The following is a 13092-nucleotide window of genomic DNA, read 5'->3' as shown; positions in this document are numbered from 1 at the left end:
TTGTGGAGGTGGAGACTAAATCTTGTCTCACCCCCTTGTGGGGAGGAGTGAGACTGCGTACTACTGACCCCGACTAAAATGTGTTTTGCCTGGATCAGTGGGTCTCAAACTTTTTTTTTCTTCCCTAGAACCCCCATGTACAAATGTTACATGTCCATTATGTCCCGTTTGTACACTCTCAGAGTTTGAGATCTGTAATGACCCCACCGAGGGTCCCTGGGCCCCACTTTGAGAACCACTGGCTTAGATGTAACACTGCCATGGCTTTCTCCTCAAACATATACCTTGGGAGGCACAGACCTACAGTATACTTCCAAGGATATTTTTACTTACAGCGAACAAGTTGTTGTTTAAAATTGTCTGAATTGAGATTTGTAGCAAGAGGAAAGGTGCAATTTATTACTTTCATAGTTTGCAGATATTCAGTAGTTTAAACTTTGAAGTAACTTCTTGATTATCATATTTGCACAACTTAAGAATCGGTATGGACTCGAGGTGTATAGTATATTAACAAGATTTAGCCTGTGTTCAGCCTGCATGTCCTGCCTAATTCACAGCAATATGAAATAAGCTATTCACTAAGTATCTATGATAAATAAGAATGGCATTTGCGCTTTGACGGTCAAATATTAGGTTATTTCAAGTTCAACAGTAGCCACATTGTTGCACAGCGTTTGCCAACTTCTACTCTACGTTAGTGTAGGGTGTGCAAGCTCTGTTTGGTGACCAACAGATAGATAAGGTGGAAATGCTGGCGATTGACGTAGTTGGAGCCAGATAAGATCTCATAGCTCCATTGTAGGCGTACCATTGTGGCTTTAGTGGTTTGCTTTTCTTGTTTTGCTTTCAGTGAAAGACTTTAGTGTGCTGTCTCATAGGTAGCGTGCATTAACATAGTTGTAATAGAAAGTGCATCATGTGCAGGAAATCCTCAATCTAGCTGTTACTCCACTACAGTATGTGTTTAGATAACAGACAGACGACTCGCATAATGCCCTATCACTATTGCTGTCCCTGTGACGTCATGAGCCATTTTACTGGGGCGTAGGTCAAAGCCTGTGCACTGCACTTCATACTGTATGTAAATAGCCTACATCTCACTTTTTCTTACACAAACACACACACTGAAACTCATCCACATACTGTACAGTGCATATGCATAAGTCCTTTAACTCAATAGTTTTTTGTTTTTTTCAGATGATCTTGTGGGACTGGGACCTGAAGCATTGGTACAAACCACAATATCAGGTCAGTATGTGTATACAATGCTGTATTTATTGTTTAAATACTGTGCAGGAATAGTTCAAGCCCATTGCATACTACACCAGAACAACTGCCATGGTTCAAGCTTGCAGGATTTGACCTAAATTGCAATGCATTGCACTGCAACACAATGCATTGTGAGCTTGTAGTTTTGCTATTGTCACCCTATGTTCACCTATTTTAGCTGAATGTTTATTATTATGACATGACCTGAACAGGGACGGTAGGGTTCATGTGGATAAAAGGCAAAGTCTATAAGTCAGGTTTATGACGTTCATTTCCTGTGATATATTTTGGTAGGGTGAGAGAGCAACAAATGGTGTATACTCACTCACACTGAATAAATATAGTACCGGCATACAATGGCTGAGAAATCGTTGTCATGCCACATATTTTCAACCACCTTGATAAGGTTCTAAAATATTTGTGTACGCAAAAGTGTTGGCTACTGCAGCCTAAAAGACGTCATCTGCTTCCAGGACACCAGATGCAACAAAACTACCCCTTTTTGGGAGGTTTTTGAACTCGGCTAACTATCCACCTGCATAACATGGGCACCAAAACCCAGCTTACTTTCTGACTTACAACTTAGCTGCCTGCCTGCCTCTGACCAGAGACTGCACAAAGCAAGTGATGAGAACAACATGGAAGATGAGACAAATCACAGGGAAGAGAGGGACGAGGTATGGGTGGACTCAGGGAGAAGAAGGGAGACGAGATGAATTATGAGTAGGTGGGGATCCTGAGGGAATGGGTGAGCTAAAAGGGGGTGAGGTAAGCCAATACGGGGTGAGGAATCTCCATCCGGCATCGCTTATGCCAGCTCTGCATAAGTAATGCTTCCCTACCCACGTCACCAAGCGCCAAAGTGCTTGCCCTGCATTTCTGCGTACGCACCACCCAGCACTCCACTTCATCACTGACATCACTGCGGGCTCTCAATTAGCCACGATCGATGCTATGAGCTCAGAGGCCTGCTGTCATCCCATACTGCCATGCATACGTACATTCTAGCAGTGTTAAAAGTGATGAGGACTGCTGGCTGTGAAAAGGTCCCATCCTCAAATCCAAGATTGTAATGTCAAGGACCCCCCCAAATTGGAATGCCCCCATTTGAAAATATGAATCTTTTCCCTTTTCGATAAATCTGCAAGCTCACAATAGTGAGCTATTAGATAAGGCGGGCTTAAGAGTTTAAACTGTTCCTCATTTTGTGGGTACTCCTGGAACCCTCTTAATAGGTCATAATAAGGTGAGAACTTTGAGAACCACTGTTTTGAAACTCGATACAGACAATCTGTACTGTAGTTTAGCCATATTGATTTAGACTAATGTTAAATAAAAACTGATTTTCCAAAAAACGAGTGAGATAATGTAAAACGTATAAACACCCACTCCTTTTATCTGTAATTCAATAATGACTCACTGACCTCCGTGCTAAATTACACTATGCATTGTCAATGTAGTCATTGTGTCTGTTGGTTTACATTTCTTTTGAATGTGTCTGTGCATTTAATTTTGCCTGACAGGGTGCAGTGAGTGGCAACGGTGTTGACCTTTCGGTCATCAACGAGGCCAGGAACCTACTGTCGGACCTGCTGATGGACTCCTCCCTGTCGCCCCACACCAACTCGTCTCTGCGCAACATCTCCAGTCTCATGGGGACTTTCTCTGGCTCCTGCCGTCCCAGGGTCAACCCCTTCACGCCGTTCCCCGGCTTCTACCCCTGTGACGAAGTGGATGACCATGTAGAAAGGAGCGACAGGAAGTCCATGAAGGTGGGCGGCGTCTGGCCCCTCAGTCCCAGCGTGACAGTAACGGGGTACAGAAAGGACAGCTATGGCCAGCAGATGCAACACCCCCCCCCCCCCCCTCCCCCTCAGCCTAGTTACCCAAACCAAACATGCTGTCCACGTGAACCTCAATCTCTGTTACTAAAAATGGCATATGAAAATGTACCCACACCAACATAAGTAAAAGCAATCATGCCCAGTTCAAGTTGTAAGTCAGTGAACAGGCTATGAATAGTTATAAAATTGTACTAAACGGTAGGAATGTACATTTCAATCAAAACCTGATTCAACTGAGTTTTAGCAGCAACGTTACAACATATACTTTATTTTATTATTATTGTTGAATGCATATACATATTCATTTTAATTCATATTAAAATTAGAAGTAACATTACAACAAAGACTGAATTCAGTCAAGCAAACCATGTGTTTCAGCAGCGTGTGTTTACAAAATATAGTACTTTATTTTAAATGCTTATATATTTTGGAACTTGAGTGGTATTTCATGTTAATCCTGGCCAACATCAGGAGCATCAGGAGTTTTCCCTTGGGAAAACAATGTGTTTTTGGAGGTCAATGTATTCAGCAGCACAGCAGCATATCTTTATTGATGACTTCCCCTGTCTGTCCCAGCAGGGTCTGAGCAGCAGGAACAGCCTCCCGACCCCTCAGCTGAGATGGGGCTCCACCTCCTCCCCACTTCCTCCTCTTGACTCAACCTCATCACGTTGGGAACGCAACAACGGCAAGAGACCCCACCCTGACCTCAACCTGACCAGGTATATTGACCCACACATAGGGCCCCAGAGTTTAATAGAGTATGTATGTGTATGTGCATGCATAAAGTGAGTGGTAAAGTGCGTCTTTACCACATTGTTTAATGCATTTTCTGCTTGGACTTTTCTGTTTGGATGTAGGGGCTGTCAAGGACAGGAAGTAGTTTTTTTGCCACTCAGAAGGCGTTCCTGTATAACTTCCGGGTATGACGATGATGTCACATGCATACCCCGTATTGACACTTGATCGACAATTGATTTAGCAGTATACAGTGTATCTCCAGGTTTCAACTTATTTTTTTGTGGCAAATTAATTCCCTAGTTCATCATACAACACACCACATTGCAAAGCTTTTTGAGCTTCTGGATGGATATTTGATACATATGACTTGGCAAAGATAATGATACTATAATGGGCGGCATATGTTGATTTTTACATGCAATTGTTTTTCCTGCTCCAGAAACACTAAAATAAGAAGAACAGCACAACATCGATAATGTTTGTCCAAAATGTTGTACCGACACTGTCTTTGTGTGAAGTGAAATATTGTTGGAGCAATGCTGTTGTGCGGAGTCCTTATTTTTAAACTGTTACTCTTTGTGTCCAGCACCAGCGACCAACAACTGGATGCGCACAAACTAGACATAAATGATCATTTTCTTTGCCCAGACATCCGCCTAATATCTGGACAGATCGGTGTCATCAACCCCTCATACAGCACAATACGAAATGGGCTCACAGTTGGAACTCTGGACTGTAGAGTTTATATATCTCCACAGGGTGGCAGTAGCACTCCATCCATGGTGGCTGGCTTCCCTGGTTATGATATTTATGGCATTGATTTTTTTCTTTTGTGGCTTTGCCAGATGACTAATTTCATTGGATAGATTATTTACGTTGGGCATGTGCAAAGAGGATAGGTTCCGTCTGCCATGTTGCCTGTTGTTGCCATGCTCGTGTGGGGCTACTAGTAGAATGCATCTTTTCTAGAACACTCACCTGCACTCACTTTTTAATACCTGTGCCAATAATGTTAAGTGACCATTTTCTTGGGAACAAATCAAGAATGGCAATTATACGTAAAAAACAGAGTGATGGTGAATTATATCCTCTCTGTCGGGTGGAAACTGTAACTGTAACAGTCCAAAACTGTAACTTTTCAGTATTAAAATTAAATGCGTCACTTGTGGATCTGCTACTTTTGATACTTGAGTCGAGTATGATCAAGTAGAACGTTAATTTACGAAAAAACACAAAAAGTAAAAATATGGAGATCAACAATATTATGGTGAATAATGATGGTGTGTATTTATGTTCCAGCTCAGGGTCTTTGTCCAATGGGCCCAACGCTAACCTGCTTACCATCCCTAAGCAGAGGTCTTCTTCAGTCACACTCACCTACCATGCAGGGCCCAGGAGAGCAGGTGAGGCCCCAAGAAAGACCTTCTATTATTTATCAACAATAGCCCTTTTGTAGGGCTGCTTTTTTAACTAATTTTGGCTTGAATCCTGAGAGTTTTCTGAAAAACCTTATGTTTCTGTATCAGTGGTGCTCCAAATTTCATGTCAAGGACCCCAAAAATGCTATATGCTTGTAGATCTGCAATTTTTCAATAGCTAAAGTATAACATAATGCTTTAAAACACCAAAAGGGGTTCCTGCCCAAAATGGGTTAAATATTGATTATTTTTTTATATGTTTTTTTAATTATTTACAATGGATTAAATCAATTAGTTTGTGGTTTAACTGTTGCACCAATTCAATGTCATTATCATTCCACTCCCCTCTCTCCCCATCAGGCACCTCTCCGAGCCTAAGTCCGCTCAACTCGCCCAGCAATAGCCCTCCAGCGGTGGGTACAGGATCTTCGTCCTCCCTGGTCACCCGCTCGCCTGTGGAGTTTCCGGACACGGCTGACTTCCTGACCAAGCCGAGCCTCAACCTGCACAAGCCCCTGGGCTACACACTCAGCTCCCCTGACTTCCAACAAGCCTTCCGCAGCCCCTCCGTCCATCTCTGTACCAGGTGCATATACACTGCAAAATGCTGACCCCTCACGGGTCCATTTTTACACCTTCAGAATTCAATTAACGCTCAGTTTTGCACGGTAGTAACTATTTCAAATATTTTTCCTGCACCGAAAATTTAAACATTGTGTTATTCATTGAATTTCCAAAAAAAAACAACCAATGATTCAAGATTGTATTTATTGTTACATGAATGTATATGCAACTAAAGTTCTTTGTCACTAAGGGGGGGTGCAAATTTATATCAATTTGGGGTGTACTGTTCTTTGCAATAAAAAGTTTGAGAACTACTGATTTATAAGGCATTTTATTTATAGAATCGGCCTCAGGTCTTAAATGGGTTAAGTGATTAAAGGTCTCTTTTTGGTTGTCAGTAACACACCCTCCTTCTGGAGCATGTGTTACTGACGCTGAGTGGATGTTTGTCTTCAGACGTTCGGAAATGCGCCCTGAACGCACTGGTGTGCTCTCTTGTCGTTCGTTTATTCAGTGCACTCGGTGCATTGTCGTTCGAAAATCCAGTGCGCTGCGCACCGGGTGTGCCGAGTGCCCACACTGAGCGACCCTACCCTGAAGCTGGGGTTGTCCAGTGTGAATCGGTGTGATTGCGTCACAGCTGTGGTCGTTCGTAAATAAGGCACACTGAACGCACTCTGTGACGTCACCACCCACCACACTCAACAAATTGACCACATTCCCGGTGCGCATTTCCGAACGCACCCGTACTCAAGTGACCGTGTGTGTCCATTGCAGCTGTGGTCGCCAGACGCTGATGAAGGGAGGTGCCCCAGCAGACGTGGGGGAGGCTCACCAGCTCTACACCACTGACCTGGTTCAGCGCAGACGCTCAGGTGACATCATCATCATACTATAATTCACTCAATGTCTGTCTGAATGTCTGAAACAGCCTCGTAGCTCCTCACTGGCTGCACCAATCGCTCCCACTTTTCACACAGGCATTGACCATAATATTACAGAGGTCTTAAAGGAGCCATTTATTCACTTTAACAAATTATTGATTAATAATTAATTTATTAGTGCATTAAAATGTCCCATCGACTTACATGGGAAAATGCGAAAACTCTGTTGTGGCTCCTCACTGGCTGCACCAATCGCTCCCACTTTTCACACAGGCATTGACCATAATATTACGGAGGTCTTAACAAAGCCATTTTCCCCATTTCACAAATTCTTGATTAATAATTACTTTATTAGTGAATTACAATTTCCCCAGATAACGTGCAACCTCACACCCGCCCCCTAGCGACACCTGCATCACAGGCCACCGTTCTTGGTGTTATCTTTTGTAACCAACGCTGACCTGCGTGCGACCACAGTGAAGTGACTGAAGCAACTGGTCTGGAAACATATTATATATCTTCAGCTTTGAACGCATCTTCAGTCCCCAAGCCTCTAGCCTGGCTTTAGCCACACTGATAAGACACTCTCGCCTCCTCCCCGATATCATAGTGACAACTTTGCAATGTTTGCACGTAACTCGATATCACTTCAACGTTCAACACAAACGTGGGGGAAATAAACAGCACTGTAGGCATTGTGGCGGGGTGTGCGTGCTGCTGCGTGGCACCTGAAAGCCTGCTGACACGCTGTTACAGATCCTGTGACTCCAGTCCTGTCTGAAGTAGTCAAAGCCAAGGACAATGTTACAATACCCTACTGCACCGCATGTGATAACAAAAAACATCGCCTCGATTATCTGTCTCACGACGGGTCGAGCACGTGTCTGCTGCTTTCACATGGTATGTCATGTTCACATTATGATGTTGACTTCCACCACTTCCGACATCAACAGCCCACGAGTGAGTGAAACGGGCCACTCCTGAAAACTTTGGAAGGCAATCTTCTTCTTTTTTTTAATTTATTTATTTATTTTCCAAAATGGTACATAATAAATGTAGTACAATACAAAGCAGCAGCAAAATTACAAAACTCACAAACAGCCAGTCCAAGAAACAAAACAAAAGAAGAAAGATAAAAACAAAGACATCATTAAGGTTCATAGATATCCAAAATTCGTCCCATGTCTCTTTCATTTTACTTTCCCCCATTCCCATTGATCAGCATATATTCATATGTGATTTTAATCATTTCCTCATTCCATTCTTTGAGCTCAGGTGTTCTAGGGACCTTTGGAAGGCAATCTTAGCCAAGTGGGGTGGAATCAGACCCATCTTGATCACATGACTATAGAGATCATGTTTACCAATTGGCGTGAGATTTGGATAAAATCTGTGTGAGTAATAAAAATAAATGTGTTGCAAAAATCGGCTTCATGGGTGCGCTATTACAGGCAGATCTGAGAAATGCAGGGCAAAGGCTTTTCCTTGGCTTCTAGCAAGTGCATACAAAGTTGTACACAGATCAATGCAGTTGCAGGTACAAACAGGAATTGTTATAGCGCCACCGTGAAGCTGATTTGATCACACACGGATACACACACACACGGACACACGGACGAAATGCAAAACATACTCTCTCCCCATGCCTTCGGCCTGTTGGAGACAATAAAATATACTGTACAGTTTGTAACCAAATGGACACTTATAGATCTTTAACTCTTGACTGTAAAATGACCCGAACCAAATGGACCCGTCATTTCATTTTTGGTTTCTGTTTTTTAAACATCTGCAAGTCTACACAATTAGAGAATGTAGAAGAATTGTTTTCATCAACATTTGCCTGTTATCTCTCCTATGGTACCAACATCAATACAGCTATATCTAATCTATATCTATATCCTTAGATAGCACTTCTGTAGACTTAGATAGCATTTGAAACAGACTTATAGCATGTTATGTAGACAGCACTAGAATTGCATTGTATATAGTCATAGCACGCCATAGTACATATGTATAGCATAGTAGTATATATGTATAGTTTCATTATATAGATATTCCACTGTTACTTTCTTAGCTTACGCATGTTTCATGATAAATGCTTTTATGTGATGTATTCCCATGCTTTTGTTCTTGCTTAATGTAAGTCGCTCTGGATTAAGAGCGTCTGCTAAATGCCTAAATTGTAAATTGTATAATATGGAATTGTGGACAAAATCTTAGCCAACAAAATATTCTTTAGTTTTGGGTCTGAGATGCTAAATCTCATCAAATGTTCCGTGGCTCAAATGCAGAATAAATAATGGGCCTTGATGTGGAAAGGGTTGAAAACCACTGTTCTAGAGTCAGACATTGATCAGCTTTCCATTGGTCCACTCACCTAACCAAGGATGCCATCTGGTGGAGAATGTACACCACACATGCAGAGTGCCAATAGTGATCTGCAGTGTGGAATAACATCCTCAATTTGAACTAATTTACAACAAATCTCCACATTTCTCTTTCACCTAATATTCAGTCCCGGGCTTCAATGAAAAAAATGCTTAGGAGTGGGGAAGAAAAGCAAAGTAAATAAATGCATGAACGAAGTGTGTATTTCAATGAGGGATTGAACAGTATATTGCAACTTCAGATAGGATTTATTAGATTCAAATTGATTGGTATGTGTGGCTGGGCCTACTACACTACAGTATGTGTGTGCACTTGCACGTGAGCACTCTGCTTGCCAGATTTAACGTACAGTACGTGTGTGTGTGTGTGTGTGTGTGTGTGTGTGTGTGTGTGTGTGTGTGTGTGTGTGTGTGTGTGTGTGTGTGTGTGTGTGTGTGTGTGTGTGTGTGCGTGTGTGTGTGTGTGTGTGTGTGTGTGTGTGTGTGTGTGAAGCAGGTGAAGGGTCAGAGTTCATGGGTGAGCCTCTAATTAGGGAGGAGAGTGTGGAGGTGGACTCGTGGCCAGGGGACAAGAGGACCGACCTGGCAGGGGGCCCGAGGGAGGCAGACGAGGAAGAGCACAGTCCCAGCATGGAGAAGAAGACTCAGGAATCAGAGGTATGTGATGTTTCATCCACCCACCAGACACCAAGGATTTGGCCATGATGTCACAACTAAACGTCACCTGGACGAAGTGCTTTTAGGATAGTAAAGGGACTGTACTAAAGCCCACTCTGTCCACACCAATGATTCGCCATGCAACTACTTGCAAATATTATCCCCTCTTGGCAGTTGCAAGGAGTTGCATTGGTGTGGTTGACCTTGAAACTGTTTTGTTGCAAGGAGTTGCGAGGAGGTGCAGTGGTTTGGCCTTTACATAGCGCCTTTCTAGTCTTTACAACCCTTCATAGCGATTTACAATGTATTTCACATTCACACACCGATTGCAAAGGAAATCATGCAGGGCATCAACCTGCTCATCGGGGGCGGTTAGGGGTTTAGTGTCTTGCTCAAGGACACGCATGATCAAACTTGGAACCTTCGGATACCAAGACAGCAGCTGTACTGTACATCCTGAGCAACTGTCACCCCTCTTAACTCCATCAGCGCTGGTACTATAGTGCCAGACATTTTTTTAAACTCCTAAAATGGCCGAAAATCAGTTACGGTTCAAACAATTTACAATTTACAATTTAGGCATTTAGCAGACGCACTTAATCCAGAGCGACTTACATTAAGCAAGAACAAAAAAGCATGGGAATACATCACATAAAAACATTTATCATGAAACATGCGTAAGCTAAGAAAGTAACAGTGGAATATCTATAATGAAACTATACATATAAGCTATACATCTATACTACTATGCTATACATATGTACTATGGCGTGCTATGACTACATACAATGCACTTATGCTGCCTACATAACATGCTATTTAAGTCTGTATCAAATGCTATCTAAGTCTACAGAATTGTAAATCTTAACAATGGTAAACATCCACTAGCTATTTGAAAGGTCAGGTCGGGAGGTGATCCGATGGGGGAATAACTGTTTTTGTCACATCTAAGTCAAATTAAGCTCTAATCATTCCCCGAATATCGCATTTTCAGCATATTATGATCCATAATGCACATAAAGACCGCGCTTGCACGCGAGTATTTTGGCTGTTTTTAGGTAAACGTCAACGTACGAACAGTACAGTACAGTACAACAAAGAACAGTACAGTACTAGCACCGTACAGTACATTACAGTACAGTACCAACAGCACTTCAGACGGGTCTGATTTTGTATTCTTTTTTTTTTGGGCAACATTTGATTCTGAGTTTGTGATGTCACAGCATCCTTGGTGTCATTTGTCATTTTGTATATTTTGTTACAACAACTACATTTGTCTTGACGCAATATAGTGCCTGCGTGTGTGCACACACGTGCAAGTGTGTGTGTGAGAGAGAGAGAGAGAGAGAGAGAGAGAGAGTGCGTCCAACTGAGCTTTCATTTCCCTGGGTTTTGGTTATTCAGATATTATTATTATTATTATTTATTAGATCTCTGGGTTTTCCCCCCACAGTTGGCGTAGAGCCGCTTTGAGCTGTGACTGTTTTTTTCTCAGTAGTCCCACTGCTATTGTCTGCATGTCCCTGCAGTGTTGTCAAGACGGCTGCTGTGAATTCAGCCGAGGATTGTTTGTACAGTATGCCAGCTGGAAGTTTCATTAGGAAGGCCTTCATGCATATCGCTTTTTGAGTGTCGAAAACAATGCGCGTGAGACACTAAATATTTAATGTTCTGAATTATGTTAATCACTTGAACGCCAGCATGGTTATTCTGGGGAAAGACTTCATAGAAAATAGCAGATCGACAAGCTCACAACGTGACGTGTTGTGAGCTTGTCGATCTGCTATTTTCAGCGACGGTGTTTAATGTACAGTAGAGCAAAAAGGGAAAGTTAGAAGTACAGAGCCCTGTGGATCAACACGCTCAACAACACATGGAGTTTAAGTCGAAACTCCTTGACAGCATCGACCCCTATAGGGGCTAATGGTTTCATTACCGTTCACAGCATGGACCCCTATAGGGGCTAATGGTTTCATTACTGTTCACAGCATGGACCCCTATAGGGGCTAATGGTTTCATTACTGTTCACAGCATGGACCCCTATAGGGGCTAATGGTTTCATTACCGTTCACAGCATGGACCCCTATAGGGGCTAATGGTTTCATTACCGTTCACAGCATGGACCCCTATAGGGGCTAATGGTTTCATTACCGTTCACAGCATGGACCCCTATAGGGGCTAATGGTTTCATTACCGTTCACAGCATGGACCCCTATAGGGGCTAATGGTTTCATTACCGTTCACAGCATGGACCCCTATAGGGGCTAATGGTTTCATTACCGTTCACAGCATGGACCCCTATAGGGGCTAATGGTTTCATTACCGTTCACAGCATGGACCCCTATAGGGGCTAATGGTTTCATTACCGTTCACAGCATGGACCCCTATAGGGGCTAATGGTTTCATTACCGTTCACAGCATCGACCCCTATAGGGGCTAAATATTTTTTCATGTTTTAGGTTGTTATTAGAGAAAGTAAAAGATGAGTATTATTATTATTATTATTTTTGCTGTTTTCTTTCATTTTAGTGATTTTAGCTAGTTTTGACAGGGGGCTAAAAATATATACAATTTTATGGCGATTTCTTTATTATAATTTACTATAGTCCTACTAGACCTGAGTAAATTAAATTTGGCCACCAAAGATCACGGTATCTATTGAATGTGAAGGAGGAGGTAACAAACTGACATATTGAGCCTATAACACACAGTATGGCAGTAGTCAGTCAGTTGTATGTTCAGACACACAGAAACCAACTACTGTGGCCAGATGTAATTTCCTGGGGTCTAGTAGGACAATAGTAAATAGAAATAGAAATCACCATAAAAGTGTGTAAAAAAAAAAATACATATTTAGATCCTTGTTCGAATGCCCCCGCCCCTCTGTCAAAAATAGCTAAAATCATTTCCTGAGAAACAGGGAGAGACAGTTTGATAAGATTTGGCTGCCCTTGTCCATTACCTGAGTAGAAACAATTAATAGACAGGATACCATTGATATGGTTGACTGTACGCCATTTTCTTTTCAGATGTTTTCCATGAGCTTTCTATCATCTTATTATATAGTATGCAATGTCACTGAGCAGTATGGGTGGGAGGGTTAAGGGATTTCTTTATCTTTTTTGTTTTTATTTTTTCTTTCATTTTGTTTCATAAAAAAAAAGTATTTCATATTTTTTTGTAATAATTTTGTAATAATTTATCTGTTCAATAAAAACATATTTGACAAAAAAATTGCTAAAATGAAAGAAAGCAGCAAATTAAAAAAAATAATAATACTCATCTTTTACTTTCTCTAATAACAACCTAAAACATGAACCTTGGTTGA

At 41.9% G+C, this 13092-nt stretch overlaps 1 protein-coding gene across 2 annotated transcripts in view; it reads left to right on the top strand.

Moving 5' to 3' along the window:
* Positions 1-13092, top strand: part of pde3b (phosphodiesterase 3B) — a 76992-nt gene that overhangs the window by 43860 nt on the left and 20040 nt on the right. Inside the window, exons 2-8 of one of the 2 annotated variants that reach the window (XM_080769038.1) lie at positions 1198-1248; positions 2793-3041; positions 3693-3835; positions 5154-5257; positions 5633-5858; positions 6614-6711; positions 9604-9764. In XM_080769038.1, coding sequence (XP_080625164.1) covers positions 1198-1248; positions 2793-3041; positions 3693-3835; positions 5154-5257; positions 5633-5858; positions 6614-6711; positions 9604-9764 — 1032 coding nt within the window. Of the gene's footprint in view, positions 1-1197; positions 1249-2792; positions 3042-3692; positions 3836-5153; positions 5258-5632; positions 5859-6613; positions 6712-9600; positions 9765-13092 lie in introns of both variants that reach the window. The other variant, XM_080769037.1, reaches the window with a different exon arrangement.

This window comes from Protomyctophum bolini, assembly GCF_963924005.1.
Source record: "Protomyctophum bolini genome assembly, chromosome: 1".
Classification (NCBI taxonomy): Eukaryota; Metazoa; Chordata; class Actinopteri; order Myctophiformes; family Myctophidae; genus Protomyctophum; species Protomyctophum bolini.
The sequence above is the reverse complement of the archived record's forward strand: the minus strand, read 5'-3'. Positions and strand labels throughout refer to the sequence as shown.